The 23160-nt window shown below is 31.8% G+C and overlaps 3 protein-coding genes across 3 annotated transcripts; all 3 read left to right on the forward strand.

Annotated features, from left to right (window-relative positions):
* Positions 1-4851: 4851 nt before the first annotated feature.
* On the forward strand, positions 4852-13137 carry LOC106756117 (myosin-11). The gene is made up of 9 exons (XM_014638393.2): positions 4852-4889; positions 5037-5212; positions 5302-5583; positions 5677-9162; positions 9479-10301; positions 10398-11041; positions 11493-11643; positions 11718-11799; positions 12581-13137. Exons 2-9 carry the CDS (start codon positions 5093-5095, stop codon positions 12681-12683), a joined length of 5691 nt encoding a protein of 1896 aa, XP_014493879.1. The 5' UTR covers positions 4852-4889; positions 5037-5092; the 3' UTR covers positions 12684-13137.
* A 1271-nt stretch (positions 13138-14408) lies between these two features.
* LOC111240599 (RPM1-interacting protein 4-like) lies at positions 14409-15545 on the forward strand. Its single transcript, XM_022775983.1, has 3 exons — positions 14409-14488; positions 14877-15092; positions 15318-15545. The coding sequence occupies exons 1-3, from the start codon at positions 14480-14482 to the stop codon at positions 15342-15344; spliced, it is 252 nt and encodes an 83-aa protein (XP_022631704.1). The 5' UTR covers positions 14409-14479; the 3' UTR covers positions 15345-15545.
* A 771-nt stretch (positions 15546-16316) lies between these two features.
* Positions 16317-21849, forward strand: LOC106755564 (regulator of G-protein signaling 1). Its single transcript, XM_014637737.2, has 11 exons — positions 16317-16590; positions 17106-17226; positions 17374-17437; positions 17538-17622; positions 18572-18645; positions 18990-19181; positions 19777-19865; positions 20002-20240; positions 20360-20484; positions 20736-20857; positions 21111-21849. The coding sequence occupies exons 1-11, from the start codon at positions 16514-16516 to the stop codon at positions 21315-21317; spliced, it is 1395 nt and encodes a 464-aa protein (XP_014493223.1). The 5' UTR covers positions 16317-16513; the 3' UTR covers positions 21318-21849.
* Positions 21850-23160: the final 1311 nt, after the last annotated feature.

Genomic DNA, 23160 nt, shown 5'->3' on the forward strand with positions numbered 1-23160 from the left:
CTTGTTGCCACAGACTGATGTTGAGAAAATGATTCTGTTGTGACTGTAATGTATTTTGGAAATGTAAACATTTGGAAAATCATAAGCTTCTCTAAAATATAAATTAGGGCAAAGTTTCTGTTAAGTTTCTCTAAAATTTATAAGGTTCCATTTTAGTTTTTATTATTTTATATTTATATTTTTAGTTTCTCTAATTTCAAAATGGATTTCTCTAGTCTAGTATTAGAAGAGATAAAAATATATTAAGAATGGATAGAAGGAATCCCAAAGATATAACCTAAAATTTGATGATTAAAAGAATACAGAAATATTTATTTATTAATTGAACCGTGTGAATCAGCCAAATGGGTTTCTTTTATCTAGTTTAAAATAAATTTAATTAAGTTCCAACTCTATTATAAATTTGGATATTTGTAACATAATTTTTATTAAAATTTGTTGTTTATTCACTGTTTTAAAAAATTATATTTTTAATTAAATTTTTATGTTTAATTAATTTCTTTTATTTGAGTGATGTAGTTGTTATTTTTGCTTATTTATCTTACTTATTACTAATTATGAAGTGTTTTAATTAATACAGAATGATATTATAACTAATATAAAATTATAAGTAAATTTTATTGTTTTAACTGACTATTTTTTATAACAACGACGATTTTATTAATGGTGCTGATGGAAAGTTTTCGATATATAAAAATTCTATCGTTTAACATATTTTCAATTAAAACAACATTTTTTTTCCATGATTTCATTTTAACTATAATACTTTTCTTTATATTAACAATATAATATAATTAATAAGAATTCGGTTTAAAAAGTTATTTTTTTTATATATTTAATGAACAATTTGTTTATAATAATAATTCATTTAAAAATACCTAAACTTATGAAAGCGAAAGAATTCAAACTTAATTAATTAAAGCCTTCAAAATATAATATCACAGGTAAGTGTAAGTTTCAATTTCAACTTGGAGACTACAAACACAGTTATTTTGAAAGTAATATTTTTTTCTTTCCCTTTTGTTATTTTGTGTATTGAAATTTAAAAGCATGTACTAAAAATTAGGAAAATGCATTTTCCACCATTATTAAGATAACCTAAACTGCCAGCATAGGTTGAGTTGTAGTATAAAGACAAAGTACTGTAACTGATGATATATCTTTGATATTATGTCTGATTCATGAATTAATCATCTTTAAAAGCTTAAGCATTTAGGTGGGGGGAAATATCTGAATGCTTTTACATGTAATGACGTGTGGTCTTTGAAAATTTCGTACAAGTTTGAATTGACATTTATGTTGTGCATTGATACAACTTTTTTTTTTTTTTTCAATTCTACCACATTTAATCTCAGTCTTGGTGTAAGGTGGAATATGGTATAACTTTTCACATAGACTTTTTATGTTAGTTCGTTGATTTTCTAGGGTTCAAATTAATCTATAATTTAAAATGATTGTAATAGAATGTATATGAATATGATAGGGAGGTTTACATCATGAGTTTAAGTATAAACAAATTAGCCATCCAGTTTGATATATTTGACATGGGAGCTAACCCTATTATCATTATTATAATTAAAGGTGACTTAATGTCTTATTATTATTATTATTATTATTATTATTATTATTATTATTATTATTATTATATGATAGGATTGAATTATAGGTTTACTTATTAAAGGGGTCAATTTTTCTTTTTTAAACTTAAGTATTTGGATTGTTTCTAAGTTTATTATACATGGATTAAGTTATATATGGAGTTGAAAATTTTATTTGAAGAAATAAAAAATAGTATGTATGACTTTTTAATTATAGTGAAGTCGTGTATAATTTTACTGACTGTCATATGAAATTTAATTAATCATCATTTAATAAAGTCGTATGCAATGGGTGATTTTAACTTTAATTCTCTATTAAAGTAGTGTGTGGAAATGATTTCAGAGTAAATAAATTTTAAACTAAAATCATGCTTAAGGTTGATGACTTTAATGTTTATCGATTTTATGCATGTAATTTGAACATGGAATATAACTTGAGAGTCGAGTATAAATAAGAGGAAAACTCGCCAAGAAAGACAAGGTAGTATGAAAAATTGAACAAAAAATACGAGTATAAGAACTCGATAAGATAGATATGTAACATTCAAAGATCAACAATGTGTATATGATAGATCAATGATGCATTTTGATAATCCGATGATATGCATGGAAAACTCAAATGACTTAATGAAAGGTTTAAATAACTTGGTAAGATGTGTAGAAAACTCGGATGACTTGACGGAAAGTCCAAATGACTTCGTAATGTGTATGGAAAACTTAGATAGTTTGACGAGAAGTCTAGATATCTCGGTAAGATGCATGAATAACTCAAATAGCTTAGTAAGGTGCATGTACTCCCGAAGTGAGTGATATAGTTATGTATCTAATTGAGGTATATGAACTTCCCATCAAGCTATATGTATTGTCTATGCACCTTACCGAGATATCTGAACTTTTTGTCGAGTTATATGAGTTTTCCATACACTTTAGTGAGACATGTATACTTCTTGTCGAACTATTTGAGTTTTTTATACACCTTATCAAAATACCTAAATTTCTTATCGAGCTATTTGAATTTTCCTTTTATGTTATCAAGACATCTAATTTTTTGCCAAACCATCTAAATTCTCTATACATCTTATCAGGTTATTGGAATCACACACATATTACTAACCTCTTGATGCTACTTAATATTTTTATTGAGTTTCTCTTTGATTTTCAAGTTATGTCATATATATATATATATATATATATATATATATATATATATATACTCCGAAGTCACTAACGCGATGTTAAACTTTAATTCAAAATTTATTTATACTAAAATCATCATTTTCATATACAATTTAAATTGAAGTCACCAATTATATATACAATTTTATTTAATTACAAAGAATGATTAATTAAATTTCATCAGTCGATATCGTCAGAACTGTATAATTAAGAAATGGTTCATGACTTCTTCAAGTGTCCGACTTAACCCAAATAAATTTAAAAAGTGAGACACTTACGTAAATTTGAAAAAAAATTGACTCCTCTGTACATAAACCTTGAATTGGTATATTGTATGCTAATTAATTTTCAATTCAAGAAGTATTTCATAGCAGTCAATGCAATCCAATCCAATCCATTACAGAAAACCGAAAATAAAAATAATAAACAATAAAAACAGAGCAAAGTCAAAAGAAAGTGTGTGACAATAAATGTCAGGGAACCAACACAGCCTTGCCCAACTAAACTATTGTTTAATTTACATTTTAAATTAGTTAACAGTTATGGTTAGGGATGTATTTAATTTGGATTTTAAAATAATTTGTTTTTATGAGTATTATCACTACCATTATATAACTTTAAGAAAAAACTTCCAACTTTTTATGGATTTGTTTATTTTCTTTTCTATTCGTTGCAAAATTTTGTTTAATATAACTATAACCTTTATGACAGTGGTGAATTTAATTTTAATTGAATTTTTATTAAAAATTATATGTTTTTTAATTTAGTTATTATGAATTGATTTTGTTGTCAAGTTGAGTAATGTGACTCTTATTGAAAAAAAAATGGATATTTTTTTATTAAATTTTGTAAAAAATTTCTGTTTCATTGAGTGTTTAAGCTTTTTATATTCTGTAATTTTAAGTAAAACATTGTGAATTTGGACACTAAGGAAATAAAGTTTGAAAATCATAATTATCTTTATAAAAAAGTAGCATTTTTTTAAATTAATACTTAAACAAAAACTAATTTAATCATGAGGAGATATGAAATAAAAAAATTTGGTAAAATAAATTAAATTTCATTACTTTATTTATTTTTATTGTTTTAGTTTGTAATAATTTATTTAAGGCTTTAAAATGAAACTCAGTTAAAAATTATGACATTTTGGGACAATTTAAAAGTTTTTTTAATAAAAAATTAATTAATAATATTTAAACTTGAAACTGAAATAAACAGTCTTTTTATTCTTGATACAAAATACATAAATAATAATCAAACAATTAATATTTGATGTAAAAATATGAAAAAAACATTCAATAAAATAAATATCTTTTAACAAAAACAGCAAAAAACCAAATTTACAATTGTTTTAATTATTTTTATTTATTATTTAATTTCTTATCTTTCTATTAATGCAAAAAGATTTAGCAATTTTCTCTCCAGGTGCGTTTGTCTGAATTTAGGATATAATACTTCGTCTTAATAGTATCACATCCCAACTAATTATTTATTTAATAAAAAATAAAAATATTTATTTAGTTTACTTTATTTCTTATTATTAGTTAGTTCTTATAATTTAATTTTTTTTTTCCAAAACAATCATAAAATTCTTTTAAAACTTATAAATCTGCAATTTCCTTAAAAAAATCTTACTACATAAACTCATTAAAATGTAATTACAAAATCTTAGTTATAAAAAATATAATAAATCATTTTTTTAAATGAAAAAGTTGTCGTGTCTTAAAACAATCTTTAAAATCCCACCAACACAGGTAAATTACAATTTTGAAAAAAAAAGTAATTTGTAAATGAAAAAAAAAAAGATTATAATTTATAGAAAATTACAAAGTGACGTATCAGCTCTTCCGCATCAAATGACGTCGTTTTTGAGTACCAAAGAAACAGGTGAGGAAGGTCAACGACGAGTCTCACAACGTTACCGTTTACCACAGACACAGACCAGTTTCAGGATCTGTAGTAGTACCAATAATCCAAAACTATAATAATAACCAAATAAAAATTAATAAAAAAAAAACCTGCTTTTAAATTTTATTATTTTTCTTAGAATCCGAAATTCGTCGTCTTAACAGGTATGCATTTACAGTTTGATTGGCTTTCACTCTGCTATTTCAGGTTTTCCAAGTCAATTTCATTTTAGGGTTTCATATATCAAAATAAATGTTCAAGCTCATTTGCTGTTTGATTTAATTCATTTGAATTTGTATTTAATTGGTTTTATTTTTGTTTGAGTTATCGTTTGTGTTTTTTTTTTTTTTGAAGGAAATAGAAATTGCAGATCCGAATCTCGTTTGGGAGTGAGGAATTTGAATGTTGAGATGTCTGAGAGTCACGTAGCGGAGCTGGTTTCGGAAGCGGATTCGGATTCAGGGGGTGGTGTGGGGCACGACCAATCAAATGTGGATACCGAATCAAACACTGGTACAAATCAAGACCAGGTACTTATTGGTTACCAATTGTTTATTACTCGAGCTACGAAAATTGGGCAATGCGGAACATTGATGCTTTTGGATTAATGTGAGTGAAGCAGGGAGAGCGTGTTGATCATGGGGAACCTGATGATGAAAAGTCTGCAGAGGATACTGCCAGGGATGACATGTTTGTTGATTGTCCCGATGAGTTAACCGGGCAAAAGGATGAAGAAGTTTCAACTGAGAAGAATGAAGATGACGGAACGGAGGAAAATGAATTTATGCATCACCAGCAGAGACATTCTGTTGAAATGGGCAATGGAGAGGGGGATGCTCACTCCCCAGATCAGCTGGAGAAAACTGATGCTGAGAAAGAACGGATTTTGCAGGAATACCAGGTTTGTTGTTTGTATTAATTTGAGAGTGGTTTTAGCTTGCACAGAATGAATTTTGATGTGATGTACTCATTATTTCTTTTTTGAGTTGAGCAGGAAGAAAGACAAACTGTTACACAGGGAGTGCTTGATCTTTATTTTCAGCTAAAGACTCTCAATGGCAAAGAGAATGGAACTGAAGTTGGAGATAGGGACGTGAGCGAGTTTCCGTTGAGGGAGCTGATAAAAGAATGTTTGGAATTTGTGAACACTGCTTCAGAAGAACGGTCAAACAGTGAAACCACTATAAGTAATCTTCGGGAACATCTCTCTTCCAGGGACCGTGAGATAGAGGATCTTAATACAAAGCTAGATCAGTTAATGGTATCTAATGATAATTTTCAGGTTTCAGCTCAAGCTCAACTTGAAAAGGATCATTTTGTTGAGAATTTGATGGATAAAATGATATCTTCTCTTGCAACAGTTGTCACTCAAGAACAAGTATTGGATGATTCTATTAGTGGGAAAATAGTTTATATTGAAGAAGGCACTACGCATTTAATTGGAAAGTACAATCAGATTCTTTCTGAAATTTATCAACTTGGGCAATCTTTCTCCCAGGTAGGCTTGGATTCTAAAGAGCAGCAATATGGGAGCATACTTGCTGGTGCTCATGGTGGGTTACTGGAGCTCAAAAGAAAGGAAACAGAATTGGTTGAAAAACTGGCTCAGTTAGAAGATGAAAACCGGAAATTGGTTGATGAGCTTGATAAGGAAAAGGTGATGCTAGGGACATTGAATACTGAGCTAGGAAATTTGAAAATAGAACTTGAGCAGGAAAAGGTTAAATGTGCTAATACGAAAGAAAAGCTTAGTATGGCTGTGACTAAAGGAAAGGCATTGGTACAGCAGCGAGATTCGTTAAAGAAGTCTCTGGCTGATAAATCCAGCGAGCTTGATAAATGCTTGATTGAATTGGAAGAGAAGTCAGTCGCACTCCAAGCTGCTGAGCTTGCTAAGGAAGAGTTGGCCCATAGTGAAAATATGGTCATTTCCCTACAGAACTCATTATTAGAAAAGAATGCAGTTTTGGATCAAGTGGAAGAAATCTTGTCTTATGCCAAACCTGATGATCCTGGAATGTTTGATGTGCCAGAGAAACTCAGGTGGCTTGCGGATGAGAGAAATACACTGAAGGAAGCCTTCATAGAGTTGTGCAAATTGAAGGAATCTCTATCTCTAGTGGACATACCAGAGCCTGTTTCATCATATGATTTGGAATCACAAATGAATTGGATTGTGGATTCTTGTCTTAGGGCCCGGGAGACCATGGACACTCTACAGGAAGAAAATTCCACAATCTTGGAAGCATCCCGTTACAATATTGATCAGTTGAGTATTTCTCTTGTGCTGGAATTGCAGGAAAAATATTACCTTCTGTCAGAATTAACTGATTTGAAGTTCAAATATGATGAACTTTTTGGCAAGAACTGTCAAATTTCTTTGGAGAAGGATCAGATAGTCAATATGTTAGTCGATCTTTGTGGCCTGAACAAGGAAGATGAAAGGATTGACTATTCCAACACTTCTGTGATCATCGACTTATGCTTTCAAATTCTAAAAGGGCAGACTGGTCCCTTCTCTAGAGCATCTAAGATTGATGCTGAGTTGTTTGAAAACATTCAAAGTCTCTTGTATGTTAGAGACCAAGGTTTAATACTCTATGAAGATATACTAGAAGAGGAGATGCTAATTAGATCAAGTACAAATAACCTTTCAGAAGAACTAAAAGTGGCATCTGAGGAAATTACAACTTTGAAAGAAGAAAGGAGTTCTCTGCTGCAAGATCTTGATCGATCAGAGGAGAAGACTGCCATGCTTAGGGATAAGTTGTCCATGGCAGTTAAGAAAGGAAAGGGACTGGTTCAGGATAGGGACAATCTAAAAGGTCTTCTAAATGAAAGGAACGCAGAGATTGAGCAGTTGAAGGTTGATTTGCAGAAGCAAGAATCTGCTGTTTCTGAATACAGGGATGAGATCAACAGATTGTCCAGTAATGTGGAAAGCATCCCAAAGCTGGAGGCTGATATTCTGGAAATGAAAAGGGAGAGGAATCAGTTAGAACAATTTTTAACTGAGAGCAATAACATGTTACAGAAAGTGATGAAGTGTATTGATGGTATCATTCTTCCTGTTGAGCCTGCTTTTGATGAACCAATAGAAAAGGTGAAGTGGCTTGCTGATTATGTCAGTGAATGCCGAGATGCCAAGGTACACATAGAGCAAGAGTTGCAGCTAGTGAAGGAGAATGCCAGTATACTTGAAATTAAAGTAGCTGAATCCCAAGCCACTGTAAAATCCCTTGAACGGGAATTATCGTCTTTGAATGACAGTGTTTCTCTACTTGCTGAAGAGAAAACAGAATTAGAACATCAGAAGGGAAAAATGGAGGAAGAGTTACAGAAAGTTAAAGGTAAAGTTGCCGAGGTCTTCAGTACCAACAAGTCACTTGAAGATGCCTTATCAGAAGCAGAAAAAGATATTTCTATTCTTTCTGTAGAGAAAGAGCAAGCTCAAGCTAGCAGAGTTGCTGCTGAAAGAGAGTTAGAGAGTTTTAAAGATGAAGCAACCAGTCAAGCAAGCAAACTGGCAGAGGCTAGCAAGACCATAAAGGATCTGGAAGATAAACTATATCAGGTTGAGGGTACTAAAAAGTTACTTGAAGATGCGTTATCACAAGCAGAAAAAGATATTTCTATTCTTTCCGAAGAAAAAGAGCAGGCTCAAGTTAGCAGAGTAGCTGCAGAGAGAGTGTTAGAGAGTTTTAATGATGAAGCAGCCAGTCAAACTAGCAAACTGACCGAGGCCAGCAGGACCATAAAGGATCTAGAAGATAAACTATATCAGGTTCAGGGTACTAATAAGTCACTTGAAGAGGCATTATCACAAGCCGCAAAAGATATTTCTATTCTTTCTGATGAAAAAGAGCAGGCTCAAGTTAGCAGAGTAGCTGCAGAGAGAGTGTTAGAGAGTTTTAAAGATGAAGCAGCCAGCCAAACAAGCAAAATGGCACAGGCTAGCAGGAAAATAGAGGATCTAGAAGATAGACTATCTGAGGTTGAGGGTAATGTCAATTTATTGACTGAAAAGTATAATGCTGATCAAGTTGTCAAGACTGAGATGGAAAATGAATTGAAGAAGCTGCAAGATGAAGCTGCAAATCATGCCAACAATTTGGTAGACGCTTCTGAAACTATAAAATCACTGGAGGATGCATTATCAAAGGCACAAGATGATGTTTCCACCTTAGAAAATTCAAATAAAATTGCAAAGCAGGAGATATCTTCACTCAATTTGAAGTTAAATTCATGCATGGACGACTTAGCTGGAAAGAATGTCAACTTAGAAAACAGGTCCCTAAAGCTCATTGGACTTCTTAATGATCTTCAGGTGCTCATGAAGGACACTACTCTATTTCCCAGAATAAAACAATTCTTTGAGAGGAAAAATGAGACCCTGGAGAATATGAGTCTCGTTGTTAACAAAATTAGAGATAATGTTGCCTTGACTGCAATGGACTCAAAGGGACAGCTAGTGATGGAGGTAGTATCGTTACCACCCCTTTTGCTTGTTATTATTTTCTTTTATTTCGTACGTTGAATACTTAATTAACCTGTTAATGTGCCGTCCAAGACTTCCCATGAGTAACATATGTGTCCACATATAATTGAAAAAAGTTAATGGTGATCAATGCATGGATATGTGTATTGATTAGAAAATTACATGGCTTTTGATATCAAATGTGCTGTTTCAAATCTTTTCATTCTGTTAAATCATTTTCTGTGTGTGTGTCTATTGTTGTTTTTGTTCTGTTAGTGTTTTTGTCTATATTTCTGTCTTAATGTGTTGTTTGCTCCAGGAAAGTACACATATGAGAAAAACATTCTTGGATGGTCCTAAAAATTTTGAAGTTGAACTGGACAACACAGAGATTGATGATGCTGATATTGACACCATAATCTTATCATTTGGAAAGATTGTGAAAGAATTTGAGTTGAGCAGCAAACACATTGCAGATAAGTTTGATGAATTTTCGTATTCTATGGATGAGTTTATTTCTCCTCTCCATGGAAAACTGTTGGAAACTGAGGCCATCTCGGAGACTATTGTTCAGAACATGGAAAGTTTGAAAGAAGAAGCAAATACCATGAAAAAGTTGAAAGAAGAACAGGAAAATATTATTGCCACTTTAGAAAACAATATCAATGTATTGCTATCTGCATGCAGTGATTCTACCATTGCACTTCAGAGTGAAGTTGACAAGAATCTTGGGCTGCTAGACTCCATTTCTGAGGTTGAAAAGTTAAACCTTGAAGCAGATGCGCAAGCAGATCATCATAAGAACGGTAAATACGTGGAGGCCACACATAAGTTGATTAGTACTTCTAGAAAAGCTCAAGCTTTGATTAGACAGTTTGAATTTAGAAGTGAGCAGTTAGATGCAACAATTGAAGATTTACAGAATAAATTGAAAGAAGCAACGGTTGCTTTTGAATTAGTCACAGATGATAGAGACTTAAATAAAAGCAGAGTTTCGCTGCTGGAATCTGATATTCAATCACTCCAAAGTGCTTGCAGTGAGCTTAAGGATAAGTTAGAGAGTTATCATGCCCTAGAAGAAAAATTGAAAGAAAAAGAAGCTGAGATTTCATCGATGCACGATGCTTTGTTGGCAAAAGAAGGTAAAGAAATTTGATATGTTTCTTGATTTAACCATATTGGATTTTATTTTATTTCATAAGTTGATTTAATTTCAAATCTTCATTTTCCATTGGCAGAAAACTCCCTCCTTACATCATCTCAAATGAGAGATGTCTTTGACAAGATAGATAGGATCAAAATCCCTATTGTAGAGTCTGAAGATGACTTGGAGCTACCTACTTCAGCCCCTATGAAAAAACTCTCTTACATTATTGATAGTATTACTAGGTTGCATGATCAATTAAACTCTATGTCTCATGATAAAGAAAAGCTGCAGTCAATCGTTGAAACAAAGGATCTTGAAATTAAGGATATGAAGGAGGAAGTTAAACAACTCAGTAGAAACTGTGAAGATGCAAAAATGCTCAAGAATGAATTGTCTGAGCTCACTTATGTATTAGAAAAAATTATGGATATTTCTTTGGGAGCCGGTGAATGGGTTGTAAGTAGGAAATCTAAGGATTTGAAGGAATTAATACCAGCATTGGAAAAACGTATTGTTGCCATTCGTTCAGAATGTGATGATTCAAAATCCAAGGCCCAAGAACTTGATATTAAGTTAGTTGGAAGTCAGAAGGTTATCGATGAATTAAAAACCAAGGTTAAACTACTTGAAGATTCACTTCAAGACAGGACTTCTCAGCCAGACATTGTCCAGGACAGGAGCATATATGAAGCATCCTCATTACCTACTGGGTCTGAGATAACTGAAGTTGAAGAGGTGGTCAATTTTAACCTTGTTTTCTAAGCTTTATAGTTCTTACATAATTTGATATTGGAAGTGGATTCTGCAAGGATATTTAAGTTCAAATGTTTCAACGACTCATTAGAAACATATCCTGTGATTCTTTGTGACATAATATTGATGGTTTAATGTGTCATTAGTTGACACCTGTCTTTATCTTTCTGAATTGATCCTGAAATATGACAAATAGATATGTCTATCTACCGTTGCCTTATTTCTTTTCTTGAAATAAATGCGGATGAACTAGAAATTTGTTTTGAAGGGAAATTTTCTCCCTTCACATACATATATCGAATATTCATTTGATTTCTGACTGATCATGTCTTGCTTTTTCTTTTATCAACTCCTTTATATTATGATGCATTCTCGAATTATGTGTTAAAGTGATTAAGGGAAATGCATGTTAAATGTATGCTTCTTTGCACAGGGTTCATCACGTGGCAAGAAAGCAATATCACCTGTCTCATCAGCTGCTCATGTGCGGAATATGCGAAAAGGATCTGCTGACCATCTTGCACTTGATATTAGTATGGAGTCTGATAATTTGATTAACAGAGTGGATACGGATGAGGATAAAGGTAATTATGAGCTTCTCATTATTGTGAATTATTGCTTTGAAAATTTGACGACTTAATTCTAGGTTACTTTGCAGGTCGCGTATTCAAGTCTCTAAACACTTCTGGATTTGTACCAAAACATGGAAAACTCATTGCAGATCGTATTGATGGACTCTGGTAAAATTGCTATTTTCTTTTACTTTTTTAAACCGAGGTAAACGAAGAGTGTTTGAAATTGCTTGTGTTTTAACATGAAAGAATCGTAGAGTTTACATGGTAAAATTGATGGCCGAACTTTGAAAGCAGAAGACCTAAAATTTTAAAGATGATATTTTTGCGTAGAATCTCAAAAAATACCATGCTGTATTGAGAAAGATCGGCCAGAGGATGCTAAAGATCCATGGTTTGGAGAGCGTTAAATGAAGCAGTTACTAAACTGTTAAAATGGTTTCATTCTATAGGAAAAAATTTTAAGATATATTTGGAATTATTTAGGAAAAAAAAAAGTCATCTTTCTCCTAGTATCAAATTCAAATCACCATACACCATGACATTTTCTTTGGAAAAAAGGGACTAACGATTTGTTAAAAAACTCTATTTTATTAAAGAAGGTATCTCGGCCCTGAACAATTGGAATTGATTTATTGGCGTTGTTTAGTTTGTTTAATGATAAAACTGCTAAAATAGATTAACTAGAGACAACTATATGTGTTTAGTAGCATTGTGGTAACTACTTCTAAATAAAATCATTAAATAAGTTGGTAAATTCCGATATCTATTATATCAATGCTAATAGTTCCTTTTAATTGAACTTAAATACTTTAAATGAAAGCATTTTCAGAAATACAAACTCAATGTTTTTATTATTGCAACTGAGTATACAACTCTAGTTTTACTGTTGCAAAGTTCCATTTATTTTGAATTCTATCAAAAAAAGGAACTTGATTTCCCTATGCAGGTTATCTGGTGGTCGAGTTCTCATGAGTCGTCCTAGAGCAAGATTAGGACTTGTTGGTTATTTGCTTATCTTGCATATCTGGCTGCTGGGGACGATCTTGTAGAAAAGTTGAAATCAAACCTACCTGGACTTCGCAACATTGGATGTCCGGCGTCTGCAAATTGTATTGTAGATATAAAGTTGTCTCTTTTTATTCATGTATTTCTTTTTACTTCTTAGTGAAACCTAACCCGTTTTTCTCATATCTCATAAAATCCTCTATTTGTTCTCTGGAATCACATTTTAGGGATTCAGAGATTCTGGTCTTCAATGTTAGGGCTCATATTTTGACAGTTTTTTTTTTCCCCAAAAACGAAGCCCCTCCATTGTAATGGCCTACAATTATTTCAATATCATAGTATGTGGTGGGTAGAAAGTAGGCAGATGATTATTTTTGCATGATAATGTAATAAAAAAGTAGAAGGATCTTAAGGGTGATTCATTTATACAGAGACCAGTTGTATATGTGATTTTGTATGTTTTCATTGTTTTATGGTTTAATACTTTATTTTCTCTCATTATTGAGATTTTTTTAGTTGTTTGACAATTTTTTAGCTTCAATTTAGTATATGTTTTTAAATGATTCAATGTTTTTCTTTTGGCCAATGAATTTTAATTGCTTAATTGAAGAAGTCAACGTGGCCCTAACGTAGTTCCATCATTTCTATACGTATAACTATTACCTTACACCTAGCACTCATTCTCACATTGCCTCCTTTGGTGCATTCCTTTCTCACATTCGGAAATACCTTCCATAAACATCCGGTACGAAAAACTTAAAAAAATAAGAAGGTGTAGAAAATTTTATAATATTAGGAATAGTTTGGAAAGTACAACTTATACCGGGATGCAGGAACCGACCAGTTGTTTCCTATTTTTTTTCTCTTCAGTCCGTACAAATTTTGGGCTGAAACAAAATCAATGATGAATCTTGAAAATGTAATGCAACGCAAAGGTAGGATATTACTTCCTACACCCCATCATTCCAGAAGCTTTGATATTCACACCCACAACTAATTACAATCGTAATTTTTTATTTAAAAAATGATTATGATACAACTCTTTACTATTCATTTTTTATCATTAAAAAATCTCTTGTTGATTCTGAACTGAATATAATCAATCGTTCAATATAAAATCAAAATAGTTAGACTAAATAAGCTATTAATACATTGTAAATATTGTAAGATGTTATTTTGCAACGGAAACAGGGTTATGAAAATAATAATTATTGAGCATATAAATCATATACTCAAAAAAACAAGATTAAGATATCATCACAACATACATAAATCTTTACATTTTAGCCTTAATCATTTGAAGTAATCTTGAATGAATGCGAGTCTTATTTTTTCATCATTATTTTTAATACATATCTCGAATGATTTCTAAGATATAGTTTTTCTTCTTTTTTTTTTTTACACATAAAACAAAATAGCAAGTTACAAAGGATTAAGAAGGGAAATAAACGTCCAATATTATAAGCATCCTTTTGGTGGGAAAATTACAAAAATTAAAACAAATTTTAATGTTAAAACAAAAAAGAAAAGTCAGATTAAAGTTAGGTTTTTTATTTGTTATTTTGTAACGGAAACAGGTAATGGGAAAAGGACAACATTTGATCTGTGCTATAGTTAACAAAAAAAAATTAAAAAAAAATGTAGAGAATTAAATAAACCGTGTTTTAGATGAGTTGGCCATGGAAATCCTACAGCTAATTTTCGTGCACTTCGTTTTCTGTTCTTGTACATCTTTTATAAAACGCTATGCATTCCAACACTTTAGGCATTCATCTTTTTCTGTACCTATTCATTTTCTTCATCGTTTCTGGCTTTGTTGATTATCATTAAGCTTCAATCCATGGCCTCGGTATGTTTTCTTCTTCTTCACCACCTTCTCAATTACCATGCATCATTGCATTTATGTCATTTCCAACATTTACATTCTCTTCTTTTCTTTTCTTGTAAGAACAAAATAGCTTGTTACAAACGATAAAAAAAAACAAAACTTTCCAATTTTTTTATAGACCCAGATGATATATATTACCATGGAAATGTTCGGATAGGATTTATCTTATCAAATCCAGAAGAAAGAATCAATCTTGTCCATATTTCATTTTCTCGTCTTTTATGGAACAGATTTTGTTTATGCCATTCTGTTTGTTGGGAAATCTAAATATTGTTTGCAATATGCCATGGCAAAAACATTGACCAATTGATGATTTGTTTGGGTGATATTGACATTTTTCTTCATGCAGTATTATGATCAAAAACAAGGAAAGCCTTTACCTAAGTTTGGGGAATGGGATGTGAATGATCCTGCTTCAGCTGAAGGATTCACTGTTATATTCAACAAAGCCAGAGATGAAAAGAAAGTTGCCTCAGTCTCGGGACGATTCCCTTCTCAGCGAAAATACGATTCTCGAAAACGCAAGAATCAAAAAAAGAGCAAGAGTGCCTCTAACAACACAAAGGTACATTATTGCCTTCAAACTATGATTAAGAATTACCAGGTTTTCATGATCTGACACATACCCATTTTCAATTTACATGAAAAAAGTCGATAAATTCAATTTATCAGGCTGAAAATTTAAAGATTTTGGTAATCTTAGATGATGCATTCTGACATATATAGCCATTTTAGCAACATGGAATTCCTTTCAATGCAAATTCAATTATGTGATATTATTTGTGTGCAGAAAAAATGGTTTTGCTTTGGCCCTTAGAGGAGGATAACATAAGGAGGTGTTCGTTGATGGGAAGAAGTATCGATTGAAAATGTTATTATTACTTAAATTTGTTCTTGAGACTCTGGTGAAGTGAATAGTGCAGCTGATCGATGAATCTTCTTTTAGTTGTTTCATGTACTGTATTGTGTGTTATTTATGAATTGCAATATACTTACATGAATCAATGTTGCAATATACATATACATACATACATATATATATATATATATATATATATATATATATATATATATATATATATATATATATATATATTATGTTACACCTAATTTTATATGAGGGTGATTGTATTGGTAAACTTTCTCGATTTCTACATTTTAATTTACAGAATATCTTTATGCAGGCGTCTTCCATCAATGATTTAAATGTATGGTGTGTTGAAAAGTTGAAAGTGACGATGGAATTTAATCACGAAACGTTTGAATTAGCCAGAGCTAGCCATGTTTAATTAAATACCGCACACGTGTGCTTCTAGATGAAGCATGCTACTTATGTGTGTGTATATATATGATAAGAAAATAATTAATGTTATCTCGGTAGAAAAAAGTTGACAAATGCGAAACTTGAAAAAGAAAGGAAGGAAATTTAGTCGATATTAGGAAAAGAATTTTGTCCACATGTATGTTGTTTATAAATAAGAAATACTATTTTAATATAGATCTACTTATTTTAGATTTAGAAGTTTTTATAAATTAAAGAAAATTGTTTATATAAATTATTTTTTTCAATTTAAGTAACTCGTGCTGCCTATATGATTTTTTTTAAAGACTGTTTTATAATTATGAGTATGTTTATGAAATGATTGTTTTAAAATTAACAAATCGTAATTAATTGTGAAAGTATAGTGTAGGGTTGAGTAGGAAGATTTGGTTTTATGATTTCCGTACAAGTCACGGTCTTTTTAACACTTTGGTTGTTATTTGTCATATAAAACAAGAATTCTTAAAAGCACTGTCATATATATCTTGGGAAATTCCGAAGCTAGCAAATTGTGGTGAAACAAACATCACGTGGAAGTGAAGGACTGTGTTCCCTGCATAATTAAGGAGGAACAGAACAGAACAGAACAGGAAAGTGCCAGCTTCGATTCAATGCAACTGTTTGAACTCTGAATCTGCAGATTGTAACTGTCAAATGAAACCAGAATGCCGAGCTGTGCCGTCAAAGGAGGTTGCCCCACTGACTATATAGCCATTGCTCTATCCATTCTTTCCTTCACTGTGTAAGTTTCTCTCTTTGCCCCTATCCGTGTGTAACGGGTCGTTCTTATTGTGTCAAATTTCCCACTTTACCTGCTTGATCTTATGACCCTAAGAGTTTTGAGCTTGACTGACAAGTTAAAATCTTGTACCTAGTTATATACCCTTTTAGTTTCCCTCCATCCCTATGAAGCAAAATTGTTTCTTTCCCCCTACCTGATCTGCTTACTGATTAAGGTTGTTTCCTTGGTGGGTCTCTCTCTTTGATGATTCATGTGATTCCTATGTTGGGTGATTTGGTTTGTTCTTTTGGCTCATCTTTATTGTATCATTTGTTTCGAAATGAGATATACGTTTAGACTATAACTACTTTTCTGACATAAAAAATTTCATAAAAATAGTTTATGTTCAAACTTATGTTAGACTATTGTGAAAATCATTTTACTTTTTGAAAGGTTACGAGGAAGTTTGTCTAAACAGATCGAATGTGACGTTTGTTTTCTGATGCATTTGCTGTTGGTTGGCTTCTATTCTTCAGGCTTGTTTTATGGTGCATAGTTCCCTTCATAGTTCACAAGGTTCCTCGTACCAAAGGCAGTGGCTTCTGGATACCTGTAATTCAAGTTGTAGCCAGCTTCTTCCTTCTTCTATCGCTCGTGGTAGAAATGGGTTCTTTATGTCTCTGTCATTTATTTTCTGTTAAATTAAACAATCCCAACTTGTCTAGTTGTTTGGCGTTGTTGCAGTATCAACTCAGCATTGCCTTGTTCTCAAGCTTACTGATTGTATATTTGTTTTTTATGCAGATATCGAATAATTTTTTGAAACTTGGGGAGAGGCATTGGTGGCGGTCATGCTACTTATGGGGAGGTTATCTTTCTTTTTGCCATCTTTTCTGACTTGTTTATGCTTACGTATTGAAAAGAGGAACACTTGTAAGTATAATCATGTTTTTCCTGTTTATTTTCAGCCTGGGGTGAAGGTCCACTGGGGTTTGGTTTGCTCTTCAGCTGTCGCATAACACAGGCTTCGCAATTATATTTTATCTTTGTCAAGTAAGTGACATCTTAATATTGGTTTTTAAGGCTGCTTTGTCGGAAGTTTCTGATTGTCTACCTCTTAACTGTTAAAGCCGAAGTGATGGCTTTAGGTTGCGTTTAAAATTAAACAACTTAATTAAGTGCTTATTGGATAACTATTTGTCTTGTAAACTCTTGTGTATACTTTTTTTGGGTAATCAGAATAGGAAATATGATTAAAGCCTTTTTATATAAATTATAAGCTGTTTTTCATGAGTGGTCATAGAGATTGGAGGGCTTATTTAAATAAACTCAACAACTTGTGGAAAATCGTCAGCTGTGGACTTGTTTAGACAATTTTTTCCTAAAAAAGGAGGAGAAATTAATGTCTTCATAAACTAAGATTATTTTATTCGTAAGTCAATTTTGTAGAAGTTTTCCCACATTAGTTTCTGTAAAAGATCATTTTAAACTATTCATACACTAATTTTAATTTGTGGAGAAGTTTTTCGCAATTTTTTCCCTCAATAGTACTTTTGGAGAAGTTTCTTTAAATAGACTCGATGTCAATAAGCCTGTTAAACACTTACACAAGTTCTTATGCATAATCAGTTCTACCAACAGCACCCTAAAGTTCATGATCCACAGCTTAAAGCAATTAGTGTGTATTTTCCACAACCACAACACATGGCAAGCAACCTGTTGAATTCATGATCATAACATTCTGTTTGTCTGATTGGTTTTCACTGGTGAAACTATTATTCACTTGAGCTCATGGAGGCTTGTGATTTTTTACTGATGCGGTTATTTGTACTCGTGATTGGCCATAATTAATTGGCATTTTGCCTATACTTTGAGATGCTATAAGTTTTTGTTGTTGATACTTCTTTTTTTGTTTCACTGCAATTTTTAACTTGTGCTAAAGAAGTCATCATTCATTTATTATGACTTGGGTGTTTAATTTCCTCCTTTATTGATCTTTCAGGAGACGTTTACCACTGATACGATCATATATTTTTCTTCCGCTTATTCTACTTCCCTGGATTGCCTGTGCTGCTGGTATGAAGCTGAATTAATTTTAATTTTCTTATCTAGTCTTTATTTAGTGGAATTAACAACTCAAAGTATATGTAGCAGGTGTAATTTTTACACTTTCATCCATAGAATTTCATTTTTTTTTATCTCCTATCTAGTATATCGAAATTTTGCTGGACTGTCTCTTCAGTTGACATAGTTATTTTATTTTAAGTGTTTCTGCTTTATGTCCATGATTTTCTCAACATCTTGTGGAATTTATGGAAGTGATTGCCAGAACACACTCCCTTTTCTTTCCTTAATCATGTCTCATTTGTTTATGTTCTTTCCCCTATTTATTTCTAATAAATTATTCATCCATTCTCTAGTTATCCATTGGATGAAGCCTCTAAGCAGTCGCTGTCACATGAGAGCTCAATGGACCATCCCAGTTATAACCCTTCACTCATTGTATATTGCTATTTTGGTTGGGGTTACAACTGCTGTTCATCACATAGAATTCAGGTTTGATGAACTCAAAGACCTCTGGCGGGGAATACTCGTATCAGCTGTGTCCATTGGTACACCTTTTTCTAGATTCATTAAAAACTCCTTATTTCTCTATTTATTTTGAAGTTCCGAGCTTCTTAGTAACCTGTTCTCTAAGGCTGTTACTAAGGTGATGAATTAGCCCTTAAGTTCTTAGTTAGGTTTTCTGTTTTCAGGAAAAAAAAAACATTTCCTACCTAAATATAAATGTGTAACATCCAAGTTAAAAGTCTGATACCATAATCAATGTTAACTCGGAAATACATATTTGCAAATGTTACAGATGTCGCATATTCTTTAACTAGTGCGCTCAGACAACTAGTTTTGCAGAAGCTTTACCCTAAATATAATATTTACTCCAAAGACAACATTTTTCACATATTTACTCCAAAGACAACATTTTTCACTTTCTGAAAAGAGAGACCATGCTTTATAGTCTCTTAATTAACCACAATTTTCTTAACCATGGCTTTCTAATATAAAAACCACCACATTCATTTTGCATTGTCCGGCACTATATCCACTTATTTATTTTCAAACTAGTGTTATCACATATGAGATTGTATTTTCAGGATAGCTTTTCTCGGTGCTCTTTATAATTTATCCTTTGCTTATTTATCATGGCAGTTATTTGGATTACTGCTTACATACTTAATGAAGTTTATGACAATATCTCATGGCTTGAAGTTGCCTCTAGATTTCTGCTTTTAGTTGTGGTATGCTTTCCTACCGTTTCTTATCTCTCAATACTATGAAATCTCAGACATTTTCAATACATATTGGAAGTTAAATCCAAGTGATTACTTCGTGAATCTTTTATTTACTTCCATTCTATGTGGGTTTTGTTCAAAGGCTAGCATACTTGTGGTTGCTTTCTTTTCAATATCAAGTTCTCAACCACTTCTCTCACAAATCAGCTTGAGGAGAAGAGAAACCCGAGAATTTCGCACAATGAGCCAGGCTCTAGGCATACCTGATAGTGGGGTATTAGCACAAAGTGAACCAATTTCAAGGATAGATCCTAATGAGCCGTTGGATAAGCTTCTCTTGAATAAAAGATTCCGGCAGTCTTTTATGGCATTTGCTGATAGGTAAAACATCTTTTTTTTTGTACTCCAGTATGTTGGTACTTATTTGTACGAATTATAGTTTCTCATTTTTATCTTTGTTTAAACTAAAAAAAAGTATTATTGTTTTCACATATATACAGTTGCTTGGCTGGGGAGAGTGTGCACTTCTTTGATGAAGTGTATGAGCTTAGTAAAATACCCGAAGATGACTGTGTGAGAAGGATCTACATGGCACGACATATTATTCAGAAATACATAGTTGCAGGTGTGTAATTCCTGTTCCAGGTGGCTTCCTTCTTTCATCCTTTCTCTTGGTTATTTCCACCATGATCAGTTTTTGCCATATTCAGAATTGTAAGATCAGTTTTCTCTCAACCCTTTTGTGAACACTGTGATTTGATTTAACACAGTCGTATGTCTCATCCATGATGTTTCAGTAAATGAGTTGAATGTTTTGTAATTGTTCCTTTAAATATGGGAGCTTTCTCTGATATTTGCTAGAATATAATTTTACAGGTGCGGCTATGGAGGTGAATATCTCTCATAGAAGCAAACAAGAAATTTTATCTACTTCCAACCTAGCACGCCCTGATCTCTTCCAAAATGCACTCAACGAGATCATTCAGTTGATGAGAACAGTAAGTTCCTTAGGCTCAATACAATTTTAGGAGACACCCTTGATTAAAATTGACTATGTTATACCCTAACATTCTTACTCGGTTCTTTCTATATGAAACAAATGATAGTGCATTGCTTGTATAAAAAGGACCGAAGATAGAATCTAGACAACATTGAAAACATTGTTATGCCAGTATCTAAATTTGTCCATTAAAATTAGGCAAGCCATTGCTGCATAGTTTTTCATCTAAATTAAACATTCCACTTGTGCAGAACCTGGCACGAGATTACTGGTCATCGATGTTCTTCCTGAAGTTCCAAGAAGACTCCAATTTGAGATCCAATGAGTATGAGCTGGAACAAATGACAGGGTGGAACTTTTCACCAAGGTTGAGTTCTGTGCATGGTGCAGATGATCCTTTTCACCAGGACCATCTCCTCAAGAGCTCAGGCTGTAGCAGTGATACTACGGACTTATGACTTGTTAGTTTTTACCTCTTATTTACACAATTTCTCTAGTTTGGTAATGCCTTGCCGAACTAGCTTCACTTTTACAACAAAAAAACAAAAAATCACTGGTATGTTTTTTTCTGACTACATTTATGTTCGTTGTCCATAGAAGATAAATAGTGGAGGAGAGTGGGGAGGTACAAGGAAGAAGTAACAGTGTTTTTTGTCTTTTTCCTTTTTTTTATTTTCAATCTATAAAACATAAGTAACATCCATAGAGTTAGGCTAGGACCTTGTACCTCCTGGCGTGTAGCTTGTATTATACTGATTTCATTTCAAAACTGAATAGTCTTCATATTGTCTAGCACTTTTAAAGAGTAGAAGGTACATGAAAAGAGATCAAAATGTTGTATGCAGCTTACAACAACCACCTTGATTATATGATATGTCTTTCATTCTGATAGTTAATTGTATTGATTGCCCTCTTAGTCTCATTGTAACGACAGTATTGTGAAAGAAAGATGTTAATTACATATATCTAAACCATGACCTATCATTTTAATTACTATTAGAAGTGGTTTTGCATTATTTGTTATATATCAAGTTTAGCACTTGATGTTATCTAGAGTGATGGATATTTGTTATTTTAGTCTGACAGAAATACACCGAGTTGATAGCTTGTTGCGTTCTGTTTTTGTATCTATTTTTTTTATATATATCAACATCAATATATTTATAAACTCAACAGAAAAATAATACAAAAAAACTAGAACAAAAATCTGAACATTTTGAAAAATATCAATCACATCATTGATAGACAAACGACTTTATCCAACCGAGCACAACGCCTGTTCCACAACTTGTCAATCTTAAAGTGCGAAAACAAAATGAAAGAAGTTGTCTTATCTTCGGTTTAAGTAGTACATGGTTGACGATTTCATTTCTGTAGTAGTTAGGATGTTCCTTTTACTAAGATTATCATTAATTGTCCCCTGATTTCACAGATGATGTTTGGAAGACTTTTAATCAAGTTTCTCTCTTATTTTGATTTGACACGAGTGAAATGAAAGAAATGTATAACCATATTATTGATTGCCAATTTATTGTGAAACGTAGGATGTAAGGATTATTTTATTTACATTTTCTAAATATTTGTATATACTATTTTTTTTTATCAGAAATATATATATATATATATATATATATATATATATATATATATATATATACACACACACACACACACACTTGTAAGAAAAATCCTCCAGATATATCATTTTTTAGCTGCTGCAATCCAATAATCCTGAATACACAATATTTATAACAACCAGATTCATAAACTTTTATCTCTAATTTCCAAGTTAGAATTAATTCTCAGTAAATCACGCTATTTTCTGCCACGTAGTAATATTTCTGAACCCAATTTGTTCCCTTTTATTTACAGTTAACCAATTACAAAAGATTATTTGACAGTGTCCTTCACATATAGTGTAATTATTGCACAATTTATATTTTTTATTTTTTATTATTTAACACTACATATTAGATATATTAATAATGAATTAGTACGATACCACTGATAAAAAAAAATAACACTACTAAAATCTAATAATATTTAAAAGTACATAATGTATTATCATACTAGTGTATATAAATTTATTTATTTCATTTTAAGCTTGGCTACAAATATTTTACTATATAAGATACAATAAAATATTAAAAGAAAAATGACAAATGTATATTTCCATGTGAGATATATACCTATTTTATACTTATTTTAGCTAAATTAATATAGTCAGTGGTTAATAAATGTGCACTTGCTACTATATTCCCTTAAAAAACATCATTATTACAAACTCACTCCACACTAACT

Source organism: Vigna radiata, chromosome 2 (assembly GCF_000741045.1).
Source record: "Vigna radiata var. radiata cultivar VC1973A chromosome 2, Vradiata_ver6, whole genome shotgun sequence".
In the NCBI taxonomy this organism is placed as follows: domain Eukaryota; kingdom Viridiplantae; phylum Streptophyta; class Magnoliopsida; order Fabales; family Fabaceae; genus Vigna; species Vigna radiata.

What these genes read in the sequence shown, in the direction of transcription:
- LOC106756117 (XM_014638393.2), top strand. Translation starts at nt 5,093, where the DNA reads ATGTCTGAGAGTCACGTAGCGGAGCTGGTTTCGGAAGCGGATTCGGAT. An exon ending in CTGGTACAAATCAAGACCAG is followed by an intron (nt 5,213 to 5,301) that starts GTACTTATTGGT and finishes ATGTGAGTGAAG; the next exon opens with CAGGGAGAGCGTGTTGATCA. An exon ending in GGATTTTGCAGGAATACCAG is followed by an intron (nt 5,584 to 5,676) that starts GTTTGTTGTTTG and finishes TGAGTTGAGCAG; the next exon opens with GAAGAAAGACAAACTGTTAC.
- LOC111240599 (XM_022775983.1), top strand. An exon ending in GTGCCTCTAACAACACAAAG is followed by an intron (nt 15,093 to 15,317) that starts GTACATTATTGC and finishes ATTTGTGTGCAG; the next exon opens with AAAAAATGGTTTTGCTTTGG.
- LOC106755564 (XM_014637737.2), top strand. Translation starts at nt 16,514, where the DNA reads ATGCCGAGCTGTGCCGTCAAAGGAGGTTGCCCCACTGACTATATAGCC. An exon ending in TTATATTTTATCTTTGTCAA is followed by an intron (nt 17,623 to 18,571) that starts GTAAGTGACATC and finishes TTGATCTTTCAG; the next exon opens with GAGACGTTTACCACTGATAC. An exon ending in CTGGATTGCCTGTGCTGCTG is followed by an intron (nt 18,646 to 18,989) that starts GTATGAAGCTGA and finishes TCCATTCTCTAG; the next exon opens with TTATCCATTGGATGAAGCCT.